Below are 24,155 nucleotides of genomic sequence, written 5' to 3'. Positions count from 1 at the left end.
CAGATCCGATAGCTACAGGATGTATCTCGGTTTTATATAAGTCATCTGGTCAGCATCTTCAGCGTCCCTCAATGCAATCAAGAATGCATGGGAGGAAAGCCTTAATATTATACTTACTGAGCAACAGTGGAAATCTGCTTTGTCTCTTATTCATGCATCATCTATTTGTTCCCGTCATAGATTGATTCAATGCAAGGTCTATTTAGGGTTCATTATACGAAGGCGAGATTAGCAAAAATGTTTCACTCTGTTAGCGATACTTGTGACAAATGCAATATGACACCAGCAAATCACACACATATGTTTTGGCTATGTTCCAAGCTGGGACCATTCTGGACATACATTTTTGATGTGCTGAGTAGGGCCTATCACTGCACTATTACCCCCAATTCCATTTCGGCAATCTTTGATATTCCCCATATTTCGGGCCTGCCAAAAGCACTTAAACGGGCCCTGGCGTTCACTACGCTTCTGGCCAGAGGCTGATCTGGGTTTTTGATTAATTAATAAGCTGGAGTGGAAGATTGCTGCTAATCCTCCGCCTTGGCCCGTGCTACGAGCATTCTGGCAGTTAGTGTGACTCGGGGGTGTTGACTCATTTAAACTAACATATTCATCCTGCTGTAACCAGGTTTCTGTAAGGCAGAATAAATCAATATGTTGATCCATTTTTATATCATTTACTAACAGGGACTTAGAAGAGAGAGATCTATTGTTTAATAGACCACATTTCACTGTTTTAGTCTGTGGTGCAGTTGAAGGTGCTATATTATTTTTTCTTTTTGAATTTTTATGATTAAATAGATTTTTACTGGTTATTGGTGGTCTGGGAGCAGGCACCGTCTCTACGGGGATGGGGTAATGAGGGGATGGCAGGGGGAGAGAAGCTGCAGAGAGGTGTGTAAGACTACAACTCTGCTTCCTGGTCCCAACCCTGGATAGTCACAGTTTGGAGGATTTAAGAAAATTGGCCAGATTTCTAGAAATGAGAGCTGCTCCATCCAAAGTGGGATGGATGCCGTCTCTCCTAACAAGACCAGGTTTTCCCCAGAAGCTTTGCCAATTATCTATGAAGCCCACCTCATTTTTGGACACCACTCAGACAGCCAGCAATTCAAGGAGAACATGCGGCTAAACATGTCACTCCCGGTCCGATTGGGGAGGGGCCCAGAAAACTACAGAGTCCGACATTGTTTTTGTAAAGTTACACACCGATTCAATATTAATTTTAGTGACCTCCGATTGGCGTAACCGGGTGTCATTACTGCCGACGTGAATTACAATCTTACCAAATTTACACTTAGCCTTAGCCAGCAGTTTCAAATATCCTTCAATGTCGCCTGCTCTGGCCCCCGGAAGACAATTGACTATGGTTGCTGGTGTCGCTAACTTCACATTTCTCAAAACAGAGTCGCCAATAACCAGAGCTTGATCCTCGGCGTGTGTCGCCGAGTGGGGAAAAACGGGTAGAGATGTGAACGGGTTGGCGGTGTATACGGGGCTTCTGTTTAGGGCTACGCTTCCTCCTCACAGTCACCCAGTCGGCCTGCTGGGTGACTGTGTCAGTAATCCCTTACTCTGTTTTATTTGTGCTAACTGTAGTTATTTGCACTCATGCTGGCCACTGATTTTCTTTCATTTGCACAACCCCGCCCACTGTTGCTTTATTTGCACAAACCCCACCCACTGTTTGTCATTCGTTCGCACTAATCCCATACTCTGTTTTATTTGTACTAACCATAGTTATTTGCACTCACGCCGGCCACTGATTTTCTCATTTGCACTATACCCACCCACTGTTGTTTTATTGCACAAACCCCGCCCTCTGTTTGTTTGTCACTCGTTTGCACTAATCCCATACTCTGTTTTTTTTTGCTAACCATAGTTATTTGCACTCACACTGGCCACTGATTTTCTTTCATTTGCACTAACCCTGCCCACTGTTTTTTGATTTGCATTAACCTCGCCTTTTCATTTGCACATTTTCAGGTGCCCCCAACAGATTCTCTGACATTGGTGGGGTTTCCATTTGAAATTTGCACAAAAGTTTATTTTCAGAATGTTGATTAAAAACCTGTTTGCAGCATGACATCATTTCCACTGAGTTATTGAATCCCGGTGCTGGGTTTTCTTCTCCTGTAAGAACTGTAATTACAGACACTTCAATGGAAGGGTGAGGCCCACTAAGTAGTCATTTCAATGTAAGAAAAATAAAAAAAAATGCAATATCACTGTAACATCATCTCTTATAATGTTTAACGTTGTCCATGTGACCTATAATAGCAGAAAATTACACTTTATTGAATTGCCTGAAAAACCACCTCATGAGAGTTTTTGCCATGACGTGTAGATGCCGCCCTGACCTTTATAATCCGAGCCAGTCCAAAGTCCGCCACCTTGCAGACCAGATCGTCTCCCACCAGGATGTTCCGGGCAGCCAGGTCTCTGTGCACGATGTTCCTGTCCTCCAGGTAAGCCATCCCCTCTGCGACCTGACTGCCCATGTAGATGAGGTGAGCCGACGTCAGCGCCTGACCCTCAGCAGCTAAAAACAAAAACACAGACTCAACATCCACACAGTCAGCTGGTTTGACTTTTACTACTACACAGCTATTTTTTTTTTTAATCTGATACTTTGAAAAACTTTTACATCATTGTTATTTTGTTGTTGCTTCCAAAACAGAAGGTCCTTGGTTCAGGCCCATCTCAGTGTAGATTTGGAGCTGTGTCAGGAAGGGTATCCCGGGGTTAAAACTTGTGCCAAATCAAATGTGGGTGCAAACGGAACACTTTTAACATTAATTAGCTCATTAACATCTGCTATCTAACAAAGTGCTGCATAATAAAGAAATAGTGCACTGGGTTTTCAAACGTTTATTTAAACGTTTACCTCAACTATGGCTGTCTGTTCACTGCTGGCAAGTAGTAGTTTACTCATGTTTTGTGCCTTGTACCGCATAACATGAACTAGCTTGTTAGCTTCTGCTTGCTAATGCAGTGTTTTCAATTTAAATAAATAATGCACAGATTAAATTCAGTTTGCTTCTAGTTGCATGAAGTGGCAGCATCATGTTTAAAAAATAAATCTGACTTATAAACTGGTGTGACTTATATTTTTCCCCCTTCCTGATGCATTTCTGGATGGATGCTTCTCATCCTCTGCTGTGACACATAGTTCAAAAAATAGTTAACTGTGGGAACTTCAAATACATGTTTTAGTAAATGCAGCATTTTAGTTAAAATGATTTGTTTAGTTTGTTTTTGAGCTGCTCCCTTTCACTCAGACTCACGCAGTGGGTTAGCATCTGGATTCCTTTCCTGAAGAGATTCCGGATCCACGAAGACCTAATGTGCACATTCCTGATGGTGGGAGGGAAAACATGGGAAAATCACGCAAACCTGAACTCAGAACCTTTTTGATGTGACCCAAAAGTACTAAACACTGCATCAGTTTAAATTTAAAGAATTTAATGAAATTCCTGCACGTGTGGGGGCCAAGAAGTTGGTGGGCTTGGTTTCAGTGCTGAAGGTTCCCGGTTCAAACCCCACCCCTGACATATTTCTCCATGCAATGTGGAGTTGCGTCAGGAAGGGCATCTGATGTAAAACTTGTGCCAATTCAGTATGCAGATCCACCTCGGACCTGCTGTGGCGACGCTGAGTGTAAACAAGGGAGCAGCCGAAGGGTCTTTCTTTTACTAATGAAATTCCTAAATAAGGGTTTATTTTGTAAAATGTGACTTTGTTGTGGCCTCTGTAGAGGAATGCCTTGTGGAAAATAATTCTGTCTTGTTTTTGTGGCTTTCAGTGCAGAAACGTCTCACTCCAGTTGTGCTGCTAATTCTCTGCAGAATGCAGATAAAGACGCAGATCAGCGGTTTTGAAAAATATCCGACTGGAGCCTCGTTGCTCCTGTAATGTGTCAGAATGTTTCTTCGCTGCCACAACACAGATTAGAATTCCATTCGGGTTTAACGTCACTCGCTTTAAATACCGAGGCAGAAAATGTTTGAAGTAAGGGCTCCCCCCCCCCCCATAATAAGTAAAACCATACGTCTGCATGTCAGAATCAGGAAGCATTTTCTCATTTTGAAGTGACACTGATGTTATGTTGAGTTTCTGATGGATTCTTCAAAATTCAAAGTGGGGTCCATAAGTATTTGGGAGTTGTTCTTGATGCCACAGTAATGGAGTTAAATGCTGACAAAATAATCAGAGTGAGCAAGGAGGCGGGATTTACATATAAACAGTTTGAACTCAAGACTTTGTCCAGTGTCCAATGTGCAAAGGTCCAAAAGTAACGGGACAGGCTGCTGTCAAGCTCTTTGACTGCCAGCTGTTTGCTTCTCCCCGAATTTAATGATAAAAAAATTGAGTACTGATTTTATCTTGCCTTTGTTGCTGAAAAGTTGCTGATCCAGCGAAGCCAGGCCTCATCAAATCAAAAATGAACCCGTCACAGAGAGGCGTGACTAAATGAACCAGCTGCTCCATAAAAAAAGGAAAAATAAAGACTTCTGAACTCAGAAAATCAAAAACCTCAGTTTGATTAAAAAACAAACAAACAAACAAAAACAACCCAAACACCGTGCACATTTCTGGGACATCCTGCAAAAGATAAAACAAAGAGAAAAAGAATGTGAATGGAAGGAACGACTCATGGGGTGAGGCAACCGTCGCCTTTGTGATGTCTGGTGGACGTCACGTTACAGTGTGAACACGGGCGGCTGCCAGTGGAACCAGTTCCACCTGTGTTTATGGATGAAGTGGCAGCAGAGGGTTACCTGCTCACATACACAGAGGGCCTATAGATACTCTACAGCCCACACCCCCAGCAGACAGTGTGAAAGGTGGGTATTCTTTAAAGGTCATGTCACGTTTTTAACATCCCAGTTAGTAAGACAACATAAAAGTACTCATGACTGTAAGTGTCTCTGCACACGTGCTAATAATTAGTGCTCTCTGATGTATTTTATTCCTCGCACTCTGAGCGTTAGCAGGTGCATTTCCGGAAAACATTTCAATTCTCGGCATTTTTGTGTGATGTCCTTATTAGCAAAACAGAAGCATCCCAATGACTGACAGACAGAGGGAAACTAACCTGCTCTGTCCAAAAACAAAGCTTCTGAGCTGCTGTTCGAAAGTGATGGCTCAGATTTACTGAGAGAAGACAACCTGCTTCACCCCGAAACTCTTAACTTTTTCAGAGTGTCGGATTTTGGAGCTGAAAGTGATGCACTGTTTGTGTGGATGCTGGTTACTGAAGCTGATGTGTACATGGACGTGGAGATATTGTCATGGACTGGGCTGTTTGGCTGGCTGTGTTTTCTGTGTTTCCCACCAGGTGGCTGAGCATCTGGAGACCTCACGTGCAGCTTGTTTCTCCTGATCAGGAACCACACCTGCAGCTCGTTTCCACCTGATCAGGAGCTGCTGCATTTAAAGCCTGATTATGCAGTTGTTCATGGCCAGAGACTTGACATCTTGATATCTTGACATTTTGAGATCTGATGATGTTACATGGATGCTGAAGCCGACTCGTGGTTGACGATTATGTCTCTGGTGAAGAGGAGAAATTGCTGAGGAATCCTTGAGGTCTGCCGTCAGACAGCACACCTCCTCAGAGACTCAGCTCCGTCGCGGTCACCTGGTGCCGGCTCTTCTCCTGGTCCAATTGACGCTGTGGCTTCCTGTTGTTCAACTGCCTGGAGCGGGCCGTGTCCTCCACTCCACAGACCATTTGACATTATAATTTATTCTGCTCACTGTGTGTTATTAAATCTCAGTTATTCACTTCTCCTTCTCTGCTTCTGTTGCGTTTGGATCCGGTCAAACTTTGGGTCGGGCTTCAAACCCGCATCCAATCCATAACAGATATCTGACACTGTTTTTAACAGACTGCCTGGACACACAGATGGATTTGTTACATTGGAAAAAGTCAGAATACATTATTTCCAGGAGTTCATGGATGTTATTTTACATGCCACGGTCGAGAGAGAGGCAGAGCTGGAGCCTCTGCGATCTCACGCGTGCGTGCTTCTTTGATTGGGTGAAGTTTACATTTGGAAATTAATCCACAAAACGACAGTGCGTCTGGCATGTTCAGAATGTTACCCCTTTTGTGTTTTGTGGCGAGATTTCTATCTTTTTTTTAACTTTGAGAGTGTAAATTTGAAGCTGGAATGTGTGTGTGCTGAGAAGCTCGCTGTGTGTGCGTGTGTGCGTGCGCGCGCGTGCGCATGTGCACTGTGCAGCTGATGAGATGCTTGTTTTTCCCTGGCAGCAGATGTATTTTTTTAGATTTTATTGACAACACTCATAATTAATCGTGCACAAAACTGATCCTGGAGCAGAGATTGTTACCGACAGGCTGTGTTTGTGACTCGTGGCTGCAGTTGCACAGAAACTTTCTTGGAGCTGCAGCTTTTACCATGACTGCAGCAAAATTAACAGTGATCACTTAAAAACAAGTCATCATAACACGACATCACACTTACATGAACTTTGGCCCGTGCCTCCGTTCTTAACGTTATCAGCTGCATTCCACTGAAGCACACACTGGGATCTTCTAGTTTGCGACTTCAATTGAAACACCCCAGTACTCACGAGTGCTTGTTTTTGGATGTCTCCATAGCTGTTTGTTGCGAATGCCGTATACTTTGAACCGGTCATGGAAGTGCACAAAGTAATTCCAGTGGATCATCGGATGTTTACTAAAAGCCTAAATCTAATTGTTATGATTTGGTGCTACATGTCCCTTATAAAAAGGACAAACCTACACCAGTTATCACAGCTCAAATGTAACAATAGAAGTTAGCAGCAGATGGCCAAATTTCCAAAGGTCTTAAACTACTCATGTGCCTTAAACGCATCTGTGAGTAAAAACAACCAAATCTAACCTTACAATAGTAATAGTGACATTTCTACATGTGCTCTTTTTAATTTTCCAAATGTAATCCATTTACACAACTCAGATTTGGGTGGGCGGAATAACCTTTTGAACTAATCAATGCTGTGATGTGTCTTCTGGATCTCAGTTCCAATTTTTTTTTTCAGATCACCTCCAAGACTGAATCACTTATGTCCTGGAAGGTAACACTTGAGGAAGTCCTGCATCAGACCATAGCGCCCTCTATAGTAGGGGCAGAGCTGGAAGCTGATGGGGAATCTCATCAATTTCCCTGGTGGAAGTCCTGAGGTAGTAAAACAACTCCACCTTGGCAAAGCCCCGGGGGTTGATGAGATCCATCCAGAAATTCTGAAGGCTCTAGGTATGGAGGGACTGTCTAGGATGAGACGTCTCTTCAACATTGCAGTGAGGGCTGGGACAGTGCCTAAGGAGTGGCAAACTGGGGTGTTGGTCCTCATATTTAAAAAGGGGGACCAGAGAGTGTGTGCCAATTACTGGGGCATCACACAAACTTATCCTCGCTGGTAAAGTCTACCCCAGGGTGTTGGAAAGGAGGATTTGGCCGATAGTCGATCCTCTGCTTGAAGAGGAACAATGCGGGTTCCGTCCTGGTCATGGAACAACTGACCAGCTCGTCGCTCTCACAAGGCTCTGGAGGGTGCCTGGGAGCACCCCATCCAGTCTACATGTGTTTTGTGGACTTGGAGAAAATGTATGATCGGGTACCCTGGGATATACTGTGGGAGGTGCTTGCAGGTTATGAGTGAGGGGGTCCATTCTCAGGACCATCCAATCTCTGTACTCACACAGCGAGAGCTGTGTTCAGGTGCTCGGTAGTAAATCAGACTTGTTTCCGATGGGGGTTGGGCTCTGCCAGGGCTGCGCTTTGTCACCAATCCTGTTTTGATATTCATGGACAGGATATCAAGGCGTAGTCAGGGAGGAGGGTTTCCAGTTTGGTGAGCTCAGGGTCTCATCACTGCTTTTTGCAGATGATGTGGTCCTGATGGCTTCATCGGTCTCTGACCTCCAACACTCACAGGATCGGTTCACAGCCGAGTGTGAAGCGACTGGGATGAGGATCAGCACCTCTAAATCTGAGGCCATGGTTCTCAGCAGGAAACCGATGGATTGCCTACTCCGGGTAGGGAATGAGGTCTTGCTCCAAGTGAAGGAGATCAAGTACCTCATGGTCTTGTTCACGAATGAGAGGACAATGGAGCGTGAGATTGGCCGGAGAATCGGTGGCAGCAGGGGTGGTGTTGCATTTGCTCTACCGTACTGTTGTGACGAAAGGAGCTGACCCAAAGGTGAAGCTCTCGATCTACTGCTCAATCTTCATTCCTACTCTCACTATGGTCATGAGGGTTTGGGTCATGACCAAAAGAACTACGTCGCAGGTACAAGCAGCCAAAATGGGCTTCCTTAGGAGGGTGGCTGGTGTCTCCCTTAGAGATAAGGTGAGAAGCTCGGCCATTCGTGGGGAGCTCCTTCACATTGAAAGAAGTCAGCTGAGGTGGTTCAGGCATCTGGTAAGGATGCACCCTGGGCACCTCCCGAGGGAGGTGTTCCAGGCATGTCCGGCTAGGAGGAGACCCCGGGGACGACCTAGGACTAGGTGGAGAGATTATATCTCTACACTGGCCTGGGAATGCCTCGGGATCCCCCCAGTCAGAGGTGGTTAATGTGGCCCAAGAAATGGAAGTCTGGGGTCTGCTGCTGGAGCTGCTGCCCCCGCGACCCGCTCGCGGATAAGCGGTTGAAGATGATATATACGCTCACTATAATGCAGTTATGCATTACTCCTTCATGGGGAGCCTTAGAACTTTTCAGCCTACCCTCCATATATATATATATATATATATATATATGACACTCACTAATCCTCTCCCTCCCTCCTTCCATTGCTCATAGAGCCTGTGTGGTGTGTGTGTGTGCGCATGTGTGCTATAATTAATTATTAATATAATAGTTTATGACATAAGAGCTTTATTGTACACAAAAACATTCTGAATTCCTCCTCCTTCCAGCCATGTTTGTGCAGCTTCCATTACAGATGCAGGACTTGCACGTGCAGTGAAAAAATTTGCCCACAGTAAGCAACGACATAATGGGGGGACGACAAAAAGGCCAGAAACTGTTCTGTATCCAGAGGTGTGAAAACCAACTCTTCGATCTCGTGCTCTGCTGTCAAAAACAATCCAGGATGTTTGAAGACCATGAAAAAACATGTCCTGTAGTATCACTGTGAGTGTGCCATCATCGAACTAGAAGTGAGGATGACTGCAGCGGAATCCAAACAGAGGAAGGATCCCCGACTCTAATTAAGTCTCTGGATTCAGTTCGAGACCCCGACTGATATAACAGTTGGCAGATAGTGTTGGCCGATATGACCCTTTCATGAAAGTATCAGCTGATACTGACATATTCATGAAAGGTTATGTCAGTAGCAGCAAAAAAACAAAAAACAAAAAAACAAAACAAACAAACAACCAAAAACTTAGTCATTACATAATTTGTGCAGCAGAGGCTCTCTGACAACACTGTTTATAATGCTGTCAAGCATGGCTGGGACCCTCATCACCTGTTGGTTCAATTCAATTTCAATTTATTTCATTTATATATCGCCAAATCACAACAGAGTTGCCTCAAGGTGCTTCACACACAAGTAAAGTCTAACCTTACTAACCTCCAGAGCAGTAGTGGTAAGGAAAAACTCCCTATGAGGAAGAAATCTCAAGTAGACCAGACTCAAAGGGGTGACCCTCTGCTTGGGTCATGCTACAGACATAAATTACAGAACAATTCACAAAGCAAATATACAAGAAATGCTGTTGGTGCACAGGACAGGAGGGTCTCCAGCACAAATACCACACCCTATCTCTGGATGGAGCTGCACCTTAAACAGAGAAAAAAACAGAATTAGGCATCAGAAAGACAAGAATACAGTATAATTTGTCAGCAAGAAAAACAGGAAATACTAAGGTGATTGCTAGCCACTAGCCATAAGCTTCACTAAAAGACCCAGAATTTAGGTAAAGTTGAGGCTGTGGCACGCTCCGTTTCCTAATAAAATGAATTAAAAGAGTAAAAAGCGTAGAACTATACTGTACCAGTATGCTAGCCATACGAAAGGGAAAATAAGTGCGTCTTAAGTCTGGACTTGAAAGTCTCCACAGAATCTGACTGTTTTATTGATGCAGGGAGATCATTCCACAGAACAGGGGCATGAAAGCTCTATGACCTGCAGACTTCTTATTCACCCTAGGGACACAAAGTAGTCCTGCGCCGTGAGAATGCAAAGCCCGGGCCGGTACGTAAGGTTTAATTAGGTCAGCTAGGTAGGGAGATGCCAGTCCATGAACAATTTTATAGACTAGTAGCAGAACCTTAAAATCTGATCTCACTGGGACAGGAAGCCAGTGAAGGGATGTCAAATGGGTGCAATGTGGTCGAACTTTCTGATTCGTGTCAAAAGTCTGGCTTCAGCATTTTGAACCAATTGGAGAGCCCTATAATGCTAGACTGCGGTAAACTAGAAAATAGAACAATGCATAAGCCCAATCTGGAAGAGATAAGCACATGGATCAGGGTCTCAGCATCAGCCAGAGACAGGATGGGACAAATCTTCGCTATATTTCGCAGGTGGAATAAAACAGTCATAATATTTCTAATGTGGAGGTCAAAGGACAATGTAGGATCAAAAATGACCCCAAGGTTCCTCACTTTGTCAGTGTAATGTATGACACATGAGCCTAGGCCAAGCGTTAACTAGTCAAATTGATGCCGATGTCTCACTGGACCAAGAACCATCATTTCAGTCTTATCAGAGTTTTAAAAGTTGGAAGTTTCTAGACATCCAAATTCTCACTGATGCAAGGCAATCTTTTAATGATTTTATGTGAATGAGATTACCGGCAGTTATCGGCATGTATAACTGAGTATCATCAGCATAGCAGTGAAAGGTAATCCCAAAATACCGCAATATGTGCCCAAGGGGTGCTATATAAAGGGAGAAAAGCAGGGGGCCTAAGACGGACCCCTGTGGAACCGCAAATTTCATGTCACTAAGGTTAGAGATAGTGTTACTATACAAAACACAGTGAGAATGACTAGTCAAGTATGATGTCAACCATGCAAGGAGACTCCCAGTAATCCGAAAATGATTTTCCAGCCCATCAAGTACAATATGATGATCCATGGTATCAAATGCAGCACTGAGATCGAGCAGCACCAGAACCGTAGTGGTGCCCAAATCCCAAAAGGTTGGTCACCTTAGTTACAAGCGACAGAGTCCATGCACCAGCTGTCATTCATTTTCAATCAGAGTTGGCGTTTTTACAACAACAAGAAGAGGCAAGTGGTTTCCCAAAAATTAGAATCAGCTCCTCCCAAAAGAATCCACATCAGTCAGGCTCTTTTCAGTTTACAAACTGACTGCAAACTATTTACGTCATAGTACTATAATTATGATACAAGTTTGTCCAATTACTGCTCTCCTCTTAATAACAGGACAAAGCACAAGTACTGTAAACCAAAAGTCAACCCACTGATGCAAAAAAAGTTATAGCAGAGTCATTTATTTATGCTGTGTCTGGATACTTTTGGACACGTGTGCGAGGACTCACAGGCGAGGTAGGACTTGAGGCTTCCTTTGGTCATGAGCTCGGTGACGATGTAGACTGGTTCTCCTCTGGAGCACATTGCCAGCAGCTGGATCAGCTTCGGGTGATGGAGGCTCTTCAGCGCATGCACCTCCTTCACAAACTCGTCCTGCTTGGTGTCCTCTGGAGGACGACAAAGGCAGCGGTCAAACACCTTCTTGCTCAATCCAAAATTATTTTTAAAAATATATCAGACAGGAACTCGGTATAGCACATGTGCACACTGCAGCATGTGCTGTTACTTAACATAAGAATTTTTATTTTACCAAAATAAGTCAGAGGGACAAATAAATGTGTGAAGGAGAACATATTAATAATATTTGAAACAGATGGACATGGCTTGCTGATTCACAGAGTTGGAAAATCTACATTTAAGATGTGAGTCCACTTGATTTTTTTTTTCCAATTTAATTGGAGTCTTTGTGAAATGGTAAGTGTACTTTTAAATAATAATAATAATAATGATGATAAGTAGAGCTCCGTGCTCGTAGAGCACAAACCTCTGCCAACACTAGTTTCCAATTCCACAAATTTTTACCTTGGAAAAAATGTTCAAGGTCAAAGTCCTGGTAGAAGTGGCTTTTCATAAACTAAAATATAATACAAAATATAGATCAAAAGGGCTTTTCAATGTTAAAATCAAATATCCACTAAATTCACCAAAAGGATCAGATGCAGATCAAATTTAGTCTATTCATCGAGAGTGCCAGTTTGCACCTCACTTTCACAAATGAGAGTGACTGAGGCACTTTGATTGAGATATAATGTAGAATGTACACCAGATGGACTTTTCAATATTAAATTCAAATGTTCACAAAATCCACAATCCGGATCAGATCTGGATCAACCTTTGTCAGGTGATAGTGAGTACCAGTATGCACCTCACTTTCAAATATGAGAGTGATTGGGGCACTTTTGATTAAGATATAATGTAAAATATACATTCAATTTCAATGTTAAATTTAAATGGCCACAAAATCTGTAATCTGGATCAGACTTTGTCAGTCAAAAAAGGACATGATCCTAAATAATGGTGTCAAATATAAAATAAATTGATCTTTTGACAGAGTTATGAATTTTTGAAAATTTGTTCAATGTTAAAAAGAGGGATTTTTACATTTTTCCAAGATTTTTCCTGACTTTACCCTTTGACTTATGACCTTGAAAATTTAATCAGTTCTTGCCTATCACAATATGAATCTTCAGTAAAAGTCTCATAACTATATATGAAAAATTGTGGGCTCCAGGCCGTTCAGAATCAGACAAACAAACAGGGATGAAAACATAACCTCTGCCATCTTTGCTGGTGGAGGTAATAATAACAGCCATGGGTGCAATTTGGTGGGGGATGGGGGGGACATGTCCCCCCCACCTTTTCCACCAGGGGGAGCAGAATATGGTATGCCCCCCTCCAGCTTCTGACATATATGTGTGTAATTGAAACATGCTATGCCAGACTAATGTGCAAACCATGTCGGAATAGTATCTTTGTTTCTGCAAGTTTGTATTTTAGCAGCATTGACTTGTTTGCAACACCTGTTTCTTGTATGTCACATTCTGAATTTTCTGGGACTGCATTTGTCGAGATTTGAAACCAAAAATAGTTGCCTCTAGGGACTAGTGTCTTCACATAAGTATCAATGGACCATATGTTAATTTACTAAATTCTGAAAGTTATAAAAGGAAATCAGAAAAGCTATCTGGAACCTCAGAAAGCCCATCTGCAATTATTGCTTGATCTCCAAAATCAGTCTATGCAAGCGAAATTATGTTCAGTATGAGTGTTGTCATTAGTGCCACTTCGAAAATTAAATTCATGATAAGTAATTTATCCTAAACTTATGATCTGTTGTTTTTTCAAACTTATGCAAAAACAAATCTTGAGAAAAAATACAGTATGTGATAGTTAATAATCATTAAGAGCCTGTTATTTCATATTTATGAATACATTTTACCACATTACAGTTGTTTTTTTAATGAAAATTCAACCTATCATTCTTTTTGAGTTCTACACATGTGGTGATATCTTATTTACACCAGGATGTTAATAAAATCAATGCTGGCTATTCTCAGAATAAAGTACTTATATCCACAGTTTCAAATTGTATAAGTCAAATGGTGTCCACTTTATGGTCTTCTCAAACATTAAAATTACTGTTCTGGATGCTCAGAATGCATCTGAGCTTATCTAGAAACTGTTGGCTTCTGGGGGCCTAAAGCGGCCCCCAGACCCCCGGCCTATGGGCTTCAGCCCTGCGGGCCTCGCATTTGTCCTCTCCAATTTCTAGTTATAAATTACGCCCTTGATAACGGCAACCATAATGACAACAACAACAACAACAAACATGTGACTTTTGTACATAAGTCATGCCGCAGGCCACAGGACCTCCCAAACTAGTAAAAAAAAGAAAGACTTGTAGTCCAGAAAACACAGTAAGTCTAAATGCATCTGTAAAAATCACAAACTATATCCTGTGTCGTGGATCTGTACCTTGTTTCAGCATCTTTATGGCCACTCTCCTGTTCTCCGTGGTCCACTCGGCCTCCCACACTTGCCCAAAGTGGCCCTCACCCAGTTTCTTGATGAGTTTGAACTCCTCTCGAGGTCTTTCCCACGGCTCCATGTCGAAGAGTTCCCGCTACACAAACAACACGGTACAAAAAGAACAACCTTTGTCATCAATGTACACACAATGAAATGCATCATCTGTCTTAAACCATCCTAATTACAGTTAGACACAATCCAAGCACGAGGAGCGGCGGGCAGCCACAGTCTGGCACCCGGTACTCAACTCCAGATGATGAGACGCTGCGTTGGTCAGAGGCAGAGAAAGGAGCATGTTTTTCATGGTGGTGGGATTTGACCTCAGACATGGGGAGAACATGCAAACTCCACATCGAAAGGAACTGGGCATGAGTGGAATCAAACCCTAGACCTGTGATGCAAGTGCGTGAACCTCTGAACCACCTTGCTGCTGTGAATGCACAAAATACTGTGTCCAGGAAAAACATGCTGCATCATATGACCACCCCAAGAACAGTCCAAACGGCAAAACATTTTACAGTAAAGGAAGACAAATATTCAGTATCGACCCACTGCAGTGGTCCTACTTTGGATTTAGTCCTGGATCTTGGATCTTGCTACTTCAGATGTTGATGTAGCCTCTGTTGCTTTAGCAGTTTTGGATTATTCACTCAACACATCTGCAGTATCATCATCCTGCCCGATGAGACCGAAGGCCTGTACGTCGTCTAAAATGTTGTTTCCTCAAGTTGCAAACGCTTTGGTTTAACCAACTCCCACGATAACAAACATAAATGCCGTCGCTCTTAATTACAAGTTTTTCATCTCATCTGGCATGACGGCATATTGGAGTGCAAACAGAAGTTATTGGCTTTCAAAATTCCTATTTGACAATGTGGCCAAATTTATTCAAGGACAACACTCTGCACAACACTGGCCATTTACTGCTGAGGAATTCTTAGACTACTTAAAAAAATATATCCCAGCAAGCTTCAGTTAGACTGAATGAATATAAGGATAGAACCTGTACTTAAAGTAGGCATTAACTGTGAAATTAAACCAACATTTCACGTTTGGCATGTTGTTGCAAATTGTGCCTCATGATAAATATGCTACTTGTCTTTTTAATCCATTACCATTAAATTGTTCACTTGGACCCACTATCCTGAAGATGACAAGTGGTTAGTGTGCTTGGGTCAGTGTGGAAGGTTCCCGGTTCAAACCCCACTCCAGCCACATGTGTGTAATGTAGAGTTGCGTCAGGAAGGGCATCCGGTGTAAAACCTGTGCCAAATCATCATGCAGGTCCACCTTGGATTTGCTGTGGCATACCACGTAAAGTGATCCGTCACTAGTAAAATCTTGGCATAACCTCGAGAGTCAGGCCAGAGTGAGAGAAAATCGATGCAGACAAGATCTAGCGGCTCGACTGGTGATTTGGTTTAAATGAGCAGCTTGTTGCGGAAGTGCTTTACGAGTGATACACTGACCACAGTTCCTGTCAAAAACCAAGGGAGCAGCCGAAGGGAGTTAAATGATATACATCCTTGGGCCCTGGATAACAACCATCGAGGTGCACCCACACGCGCGCCACATTTCCTTCTGTAGCATCAGCTTGTGATTTTCTGTCAGTGTTCCATGTACAGTGGTCCCTCGTTTATTGCGGGAGTTCCGTTCTAAAAATAACCCGCAATAAGCAAAATCTGCGAAGTAGTCAGCGCTATTTTTTGCAATTATTATAGATGTTTTAAGGCTGTAAAACCCCTCATTACACACTTTATACACTTTTCTCAAACAGGAATGAACATTTTCTCACTTTTCTCTCCTGTGTAAACACTCACTTTTTCTTCTGGGCGAGAAGATTATAAACAGACACACACAGAACACAATGCGCATGCTCTCCCTTCGCTAACTGCCTCCGGAGGTACGGATGCGGGACCCGCAAAGAATCCAAGTCATGGCCACGGAGCTCTGCGGCTGCGATCAACATCCACATCAAAACAGTGAGCGTAGTCTCTGGACCTGTTGCCAGATTTGGTGCAGCTCCGCACAGCAGACAGGAGGGTGGTGTGAGTGGCCCGCTGCTGCGTTTACCGAGCCCGTAGACTCAGTAAGCGCATCGGCAGTGAGAGCAATCGTGGTGATCCCGACCGGTGCTGCGACCGGCCCGCCTGATAAGGATGCAGAACACAATGCACTGTTAAAAAAAAAAAGCATGCAAAATTGCACTAAAAAAAATCTGCGACACTGCGAGGCCGCGAAAGGTGGACCGCGTTATAGCGAGGGATCACTGTAAAGGTTTACTGCACGGAATAGTTGAATGAAGACTGAACCCTCAAGCCAGAAATGAAATACACTGAAACCAAACCTGGAACCAGAACGTGTCCAACAGGTTTTGGGTTTTTCTGAATTAGCACTCAACAACTCTGAGCCACTGTGGTAAAGAATGAGTGAAAGATGAATAAATGAAAACAAAGAGTTTGTTTAAAGGAATGACAAAATGATCAGATTTGTAGAAGAAATGTATTAAACAACATTAATTATGTGTAACAAACACTTGTTATTATGATTGAACACTTAATGAGAGGAATAAATCAAGAAAAAAGATTTATTAAAAAATATGTTCATCAGCCATGTATGTATAAATTAGATTAGTTATTAAGAAATCAGTTTAGCATATACAGGTGCTGGTCATATAATTAGAATATCACAAAAAAGTTGATTTATTTCAGTAATTCTATTCAAAAAGTGAAACTTGTATATTATATTAATTCATTCCACACAGACTGATATATTTCAAGTGTTTATTTCTGTTAATTTTGACTATTATAAGTGACACCAATGAAAATCCCAAATTCAGTATCTCAGAAAATTAGAATATTGTGAAAAGGTTGAATATTGAAGACACCTGGTGTCACACTCTAATCAGCTAATTAACTCAAAACACCTGCAAAGGCCTTTAACTGGTCTCTCAGTCTAGTTCTGTAGGCGACACAATCACGGGGAAGACTGCTGACTTGACGTCTTGTCTGGGCTAAAGACAAAAAGGACTGGACTGCTGCTGAGTGGTCCAAAGTTATGGTCTCTGATGAAAGTAAATTTTGCATTTCCTTTGGACATCAAGGTCCCAGAGTCTGGAGAAGAGAGGAGAGGCACAGAATCCACGTTGCCTGAGGTCCAGTGTAAATTTTACACAGTCAGTGATGGTTTGGGGCCATGTCTTCTGCTGGTGTTGGTCCACTGTGATTTCTGAGGTCCAAGGTCAACACAGCCATCTACCAGGAAGTTGTAGAGCACTTCTTGCTTCCTGCTGCTGACCAACTTTATGGAGATGCAGATTTCATTTTCCAAAAGGACGTGGCACCTGCACACAGTACCAAAGCTACCAGTACCTGGTCTAAGGACCATGGTGTCCCTGTTCTTAATTGGCCAGCAAACTCGCCTGACCTTAACCCCCGTAGAAAATCTATGGTGTATTGTGAAGAGGAAGATGCAACACGCCAGACCCAACAATGTAGAAGAGCTGAAGGCCACTATCAGAGCAACCTGGGCTGTCATACCACCTGAGCAGTGCCACAGACTGATCGGCTCCATGCCACGCCGCATTGCTGCTGGAATTCAGGCAAAAAGAGTCCCAACTATGTACTGAGTGCTGTACATGCTCATACTTTTCATGTTCATACTTTTCAGGTGCCCAACATTTCTAAAAATCCTTTTTTTTGTATTGGTCTCAAGTAATATTCTAATTTTCTGAGATACTGAATTTGGGATTTTCATTAGTTGTCGGTTATAATCATTAAAATTAAAAGAAAGAAACATTTGAAATGTATCAGTCTGTGTGCAATGAATTAATATAATATACAAGTTTCACTTTTTGAATGGAATTACTGAAATAAATCAACTTTTTCATGATATTCTCAGTAAATGACCAGCACCTGTATATATACAGTAGTGTTCAGAATAATAGTAGTGCTATGTGACTAAAAAGATTAGTCCAGGTTTTGAGTATATTTCTTATTGTTACATGGGAAACAAGGTACCAGTACATTCAGTAGATTCTCACAAATCCAACAAGACCAAGCATTCATGATATGCACACTCTTAAGGCTATGAAATTGGGCTATTAGTAAAAAAAAGTAGAAAAGGGGGTGTTCACAATAACAGTAGCATCTGCTGTTGATGCTACAAACTCAAAACTATTATGTTCAAACTGCTTTTTTTTTTTTTTTTAGCAATCCTATGAATCACTAAACTAGTATTTAGTTGTATAACCACAGTTTTTCATGATTTCTTCACATCTGTGAGGCATTAATTTTGTTGGTTTGGAACCAAGATTTTGCTGGTTTACTAGTGTGCTTGGGGCCATTGTCTTGTTGAAACACCCATTTCAAGGGCATGTCCTCTTCAGCATAAGGCAACATGACCTCTTCAAGTATTTTGACATATCCAAACTGATCCATGATACCTGGTATGCGATATATAGGCCCAACACCATAGTAGGAGAAACATGCCCATATCATGATGCTTGCACCACCATGCTTCACTGTCTTCACTGTGAACTGTGGCTTGAATTCAGAGTTTGGGGGTTGTCTCACAAACTGTCTGCGGCCCTTGGACCCAAAAAGAACAATTTTACTCCCATCAGTCCACAAAATATTCCTCCATTTCTCTTTAGGCCAGTTGATGCGTTCTTTGGCAAATTGTAACCTCTTCTGCACATGTCTTTTATTTAACAGAGGGACTTTGCTGGGGATTCTTGCAAATAAATTACCTTCACACAGGTGTCTTCTAACTGTCACAACACTTACAGGTAACTCCAGACTGTCTTTGATCATCCTGGAGCTGATCAATGGGTGAGCCTTTCCATTCTGGTTATTCTTCTATCCATTTTGATGGTTGTTTTCCGTTTTGTTCCACGTGTCTCTGTTTTTTTTTTTTTTTTTTTTGTCCATTTTACAGCATTGGAGATCATTGTAGATGAACAGCCTATAATTTTTTGCACCCCCGTATAAGTTTTCCCTCTCCAATTTTTTAATCAAACTACGCTGTTCTTCTGAACAATGTCTTGAACATCCCATTTTCCTCAGGCTTTCAAAGAGAAAAGCATGTTCAACAGGTGCTGGCTTCATCCTTAAATAGGGGACACCTGATTCACACCTGTTTGTTCCACAAAATTGATGAACTCACTGACTGAATGCCACACTACTATTATTGTGAACACCCCCTTTTCTACTTTTTTTTTTTTTTTTTACTAATAGCCCAATTTCATAGCCTTAAGAGTGTGCATATCATGAATGCTTGGTCTTGTTGGATTTGTGAGAATCTACTGGTACCTTGTTTCCCATGTAACAATAAGAAATATACTCAAAACCTGGATTAATCTTTTTAGTCACATAGCACTACTATTATTCTGAACACTAATGTATCCGTGGTGAAAATTTTGTCAAAATCTGTTTTGTAGTTTTGACATAATTCTGCTAAAAGTAATCATTCAAAGCCTCTATAAAGTGAAACTTGATCCAGAATCCAGATCCAGATCATCTCCAAAATATAAAGCAGTCATTGGTGGTCTAATACGTATCTGTGGTGAAAATTTTGTCAAAATCCATGAAGTAGTTTTGATGTAATCCTGCTAACAGGCAGACAAATAATAAATAAACACAGATGATTTCATTACATCCTTGGCGCATGTAAAAATATCGGTTCTTGGGTTATAAATGAAAAGGTCACAGCAGGGTCAACATCTGGGGGGAAAATGCTTGGACTTTGATGAAACTGGTTTAAAACTGTTGATTTTTGCAAGATTGATTCAATAAGAGAACGTTATCCACCATCTGTGACTTGTTACATGTAAAAGATCATAAACTAGCTCACAGTCAGTTTGGTCCAAAGGGCGTTGACCCCCTTTCATGCTATCACCAGCAAGACATTCTCGACAGGGCAAACCAATCACTTTCTAGTTGTTTTGTGAGACATTTCAAGTCCACTTTTAGGAAATCTGACCTTTTTAAACATTTTTGAACCCGGATGTGACCTTTGACCTTTTAAGTTATAATCTACAACCCCTGGCAATAATTATGGAATCACCGGCCTCGGAGGATGTTCATTCAGTTGTTTAATTTTGTAGAAAAAAAAGCAGATCACAGACATGACACAAAACTAAAGTCATTTCAAATGGCAACTTTCTGGCTTTAAAAAACACTATAAGAAATCAGGAAAAATAATTGTGGCAGTAACGGTTACTTTTTTAGACCAAGCAGAGGAAAAAAAATATGGACTCACTCAATTCTGAGGAATAAATTATGGAATCACCCTCTAAATTTTCATCCCCAAAACTAACACCTGCATCAAATCAGATCTGCTCGTTAGTCTGCATCTAAAAAGGAGTGATCACACCTTGGAGAGCTGTTGCACCAAGTGGACTGACATGAATCATGGCTCCAACATGAGAGATGTCAATTGAAACAAAGGAGAGGATTATCAAACTCTTAGAAGAGTTTCTTCTATCTTTCTTCTATCCATTTTGATGGTTGTATTCAGTTTTCTTCCACGCGTCTCTGTTTTTTTTTTTTGTCCATTTTAAAGTTTTCCCCTCTCCAATCAACTTTTTAATCAAACTACGCTGTTCTTCTGAACAATGACTTGAACGTCCCATTTTCCTCAGGCTTTCAAAGAGAAAAGCATGTTCAACAGGTGCTGGCTTCATCCTTAAATAGGGGACACCTGATTCACACCTGTTTGTTTCACAAAATTGACAAACTCACTGACTGAATGCCACACTACTATTATTGTGAACACCCCCTTTTCTACTTTTTTTTTTTTTTACTAATAGCCCAATTTCATAGCCTTAAGAGTGTGCATATCGCCCGGTCCCGCCCTATGGAGTAGACGTGTTTGTTAGTGCTCCGGAACTTTCATAACTTCTTTTTGATCATTCACCTATTTTGACCTCATCCTTGTTCAGAGTTTTTCTTTCTTTTTTTTTTTTCATACATTAGACCGTTTTGCATGTGATACATTTGAAAATGCAACTAATGATTATTAGTAGTTAAAACTTATTTTTTTTTTTACACCTTTACATTTTTATGTACGTATACGACTTGTTTTGTTTGCAGTGTTATTTTGTTTACAAATACTGACAACGTTTACAGGTTAATTTACTAATGTATTTTGAGTTATTTTTCAGTTTACGTTTACATATTAGATAGACTTCTATATCCCGATTCTACTTTAATTTTTACTGTAATGGTGGAATGCTCATAAATATAGCACCTTACGATGTGGGAGTTTGGAACCATGGACCAAAGATGGAAGTCCTTAGGTTGGTGTTTTGGACACCTTTGTGCAATGGACACTTTTGTTCTTAAACATATTTTGGGGTTCTTGTTAGGCCAAGGGTTCTTTTTTTTTTTTTTTCTCTTGTGTGTGCTTTTTGTTGTTTTTTTTTCCCCTCCTCTTGTTCCCTTTTCATCTACCTTGTTAATTTCAGTTGCCCAGGATCTCAACTGTGTTTATCCAGTTAGTGTTAATAAAACCTCATAGCTGATGTATGACCCATATACAGTATGGTTAGATTTGTATCGTGGAATGTGAAGGAGACGGGGAGTGCTACAAAATTTGGGCGAGTGATGGCTCACCTGAATCAGCTTAAAGGGGATATATACGAGGTCTGTTAGAAAAGTATCCGACCTTATTATTTTTTTCAAAAACCATATGGATTTGAATCAGGTGTGATTGCATCAGCCAAGCTTGAACCCTCGTGCGCATGCGTGAGTTTTTTCATGCCTGTCGGTTGCGTCATTCGCCTGTGAGCAGGCTTTCAGTGAGGTGTGGTCCACCCCTTTTTTCTATTTTTTATTGTGAATAAATGCCTGAATGATTTGGAGCTTTGCTGCATTAATTTTTTTCCAGAAACTGTAAGAGACCTGCAGGTGGACACCGTTCGAAAAATTAATATGGCTTTCAGGGACGATTTTATGGGGATTAAACAGATTACAGGGTGTTACTGCCGCTTTAAGGATGGCCCACAACTGCTGAGAGCGCGGCGCACTCCCAGCCCCCATCGACAGGCTGACACCCCGCTGGAACAACCAGATCATTTCCAACGTGAAAGCTTTGTTGATCCGGGACCTCGTCTGACTTTCACAAAAAGGCAGAAGATGTGGACATCAGCACTTTATCGGCACATTCCACCATTACAGGAGTTTTTTTTTCATGGAAAAAGAAGCCGAGGGACGCGCCACAGAGCCGTTCATTACGCGGGACAAAACCACCTCGGCGTTGGTCTCACAGGACAGCTTAAAGGTGGATTTCAGACGGATTCCGGTTGCTTTCCAGTCGTGTGAATATCCGACTGTGATTGTGCATGAGCTGGACATGCCAGAACATGTCATGTCAGGCTTCATCACGGTGTTTTACGCCATGCAGCTCCGCAGCGACACGCGGAACTCCTCCGCCTTTGTTCCTCTTTCCATGACAAAAACTCCTGTAACAGTGAAATGTGCCGTTCATTTCTAAACTGGACGCTGTCTTGATCCGGTATGTCCTCTGACTAGCACAGGAATTGTGAAAAGACGTGGACATCAGCACTTTTCCCGGAACATTCCACCGTTACAGGAGTTTTTTTTCATGGAAAAAGAAGCCGAGGGGCGCGCCACCGTGCCGCTCTTGACGCGGGACAAAACCACCTCGGTGTTGGTCTCTCAGGACGGCTTTCAGACTTTCAGGCTTTTCTGTCGTGTGAATATCCGAGAAATTGAGCTTGAGCTGGACAAGCCCCAACATGTCCTGTGAGGCTTCATCACGGTGTTTTTTTGCGCCGAGCAGCTGCACCACGACGCGCCAAACTCCTCCCCACGTCTGTCTTAATGTGCTGAAAAAGTGCTGATGTCCACGTCTTTTCACAATTCCTGTGCTAGTCAGAGGACATACCAGATCAAGACAGCATCCAGTTTAGAAATGAACGGCACATTTCACTGTTACAGGAGTTTCTGTCATGGAAAGAGGAACAAAGGCGGAGGAATTCCGCGCGTCGTGGCGGAGCTGCATGGCGAAAAGAAACACCGTGATGAAGCCTCACAGGACATGTTCTGGCATGTCCAGCTCATGCACAATCACAATCGGATATTCACACGACTGGAAAGCAACCGGAATCCCTCTGAATCCACCTTTAAGCCGTCCTGTGAGACAAACACTGAGGTGGTTTTGTTCCCGCGTAATGAACGGCTCCGTGGCGCGTCCCTCGGCTTCTTTTTCCATGAAAAAAACCTCCTGTAATGGTGGAATGTGCTGGAAAAAGTGCTGATGTCCACATCTTCTGCCTTTTTGTGAAAGTCAGACGATGGTCCCAGATCAACAAGCTTTCACGTTGGAAATGATCTGGTTGTTTTGTGCGGGGTGTCAGCCTGTCCATCGGCGCTGGGAGCGCGCTGCGCTCTCAGCAGTGTGGGCAGTCCTTAAAGGGGCAGTAACACCCGTAATCTGTTTAATCCCCATAAAATCGTCCCTGGAAAGCCATATTAATTTTTTGAACGGTTGTCCACACTGGAGGTTCTCTTACAGTTTCTGGAAAAAAATTGATGCAGCAAAGCTCCAAATCGTTCAGATATTTATTCACAATAAAAAATAGATGAGAGGGGTGGACCACACCTCACTCAAGCCTGCTCACAGGCGAATGAAGCAACCGACAGGCATGAAAAAACTCACGCATGCGCACGAGGGTTCAAGCTTGGCTGATGCAATCACACGTGATTCAAATCCATATGGTTTTTTGAAAAAAATAAGATTTTAATAAGGTACTTTTCTAACAGACCTCGTATTTCATTCAGGAGACACATATGCTTAATAAGCATGTTGTACAGCTTAAAAAGAATTGGGTTGGGGAGGTTTACCATTCTACGTTTAATACTAAAGCAAGAGGCGCTGCTATAATTATCAGAAAAGGCATTTCTTTTACAACAAACAGATCTTTTTCAGATCCAAATGGAAGAAATGTGATTGTTTCTGGATCGCTCCTGGACATACCCATTCTCTTTGTATGCGTTTATGGTCCCAACTG

At 42.2% G+C, this 24,155-nt stretch overlaps 1 protein-coding gene across 1 annotated transcript in view; it reads right to left on the bottom strand.

Annotated features, from left to right (window-relative positions):
- Positions 1–24,155, bottom strand: part of zgc:194282 (tyrosine-protein kinase Srms) — a 94,204-nt gene that overhangs the window by 47,013 nt on the left and 23,036 nt on the right. The window contains exons 4-5 of the mRNA XM_034171772.1: positions 14,066–14,213; positions 11,539–11,697 (exon numbers count right to left, since the gene is read on the bottom strand). Coding sequence (XP_034027663.1) covers positions 11,539–11,697; positions 14,066–14,213 — 307 coding nt within the window. The remainder of the gene's footprint in view (positions 1–11,538; positions 11,698–14,065; positions 14,214–24,155) is intronic.

Source organism: Thalassophryne amazonica, chromosome 6 (genome assembly GCF_902500255.1).
Source record: "Thalassophryne amazonica chromosome 6, fThaAma1.1, whole genome shotgun sequence".
NCBI lineage: Eukaryota > Metazoa > Chordata > Actinopteri > Batrachoidiformes > Batrachoididae > Thalassophryne > Thalassophryne amazonica.
Note: the sequence above shows the minus strand (reverse complement) of the source record. Positions and strands in the feature narration are given on the sequence as shown.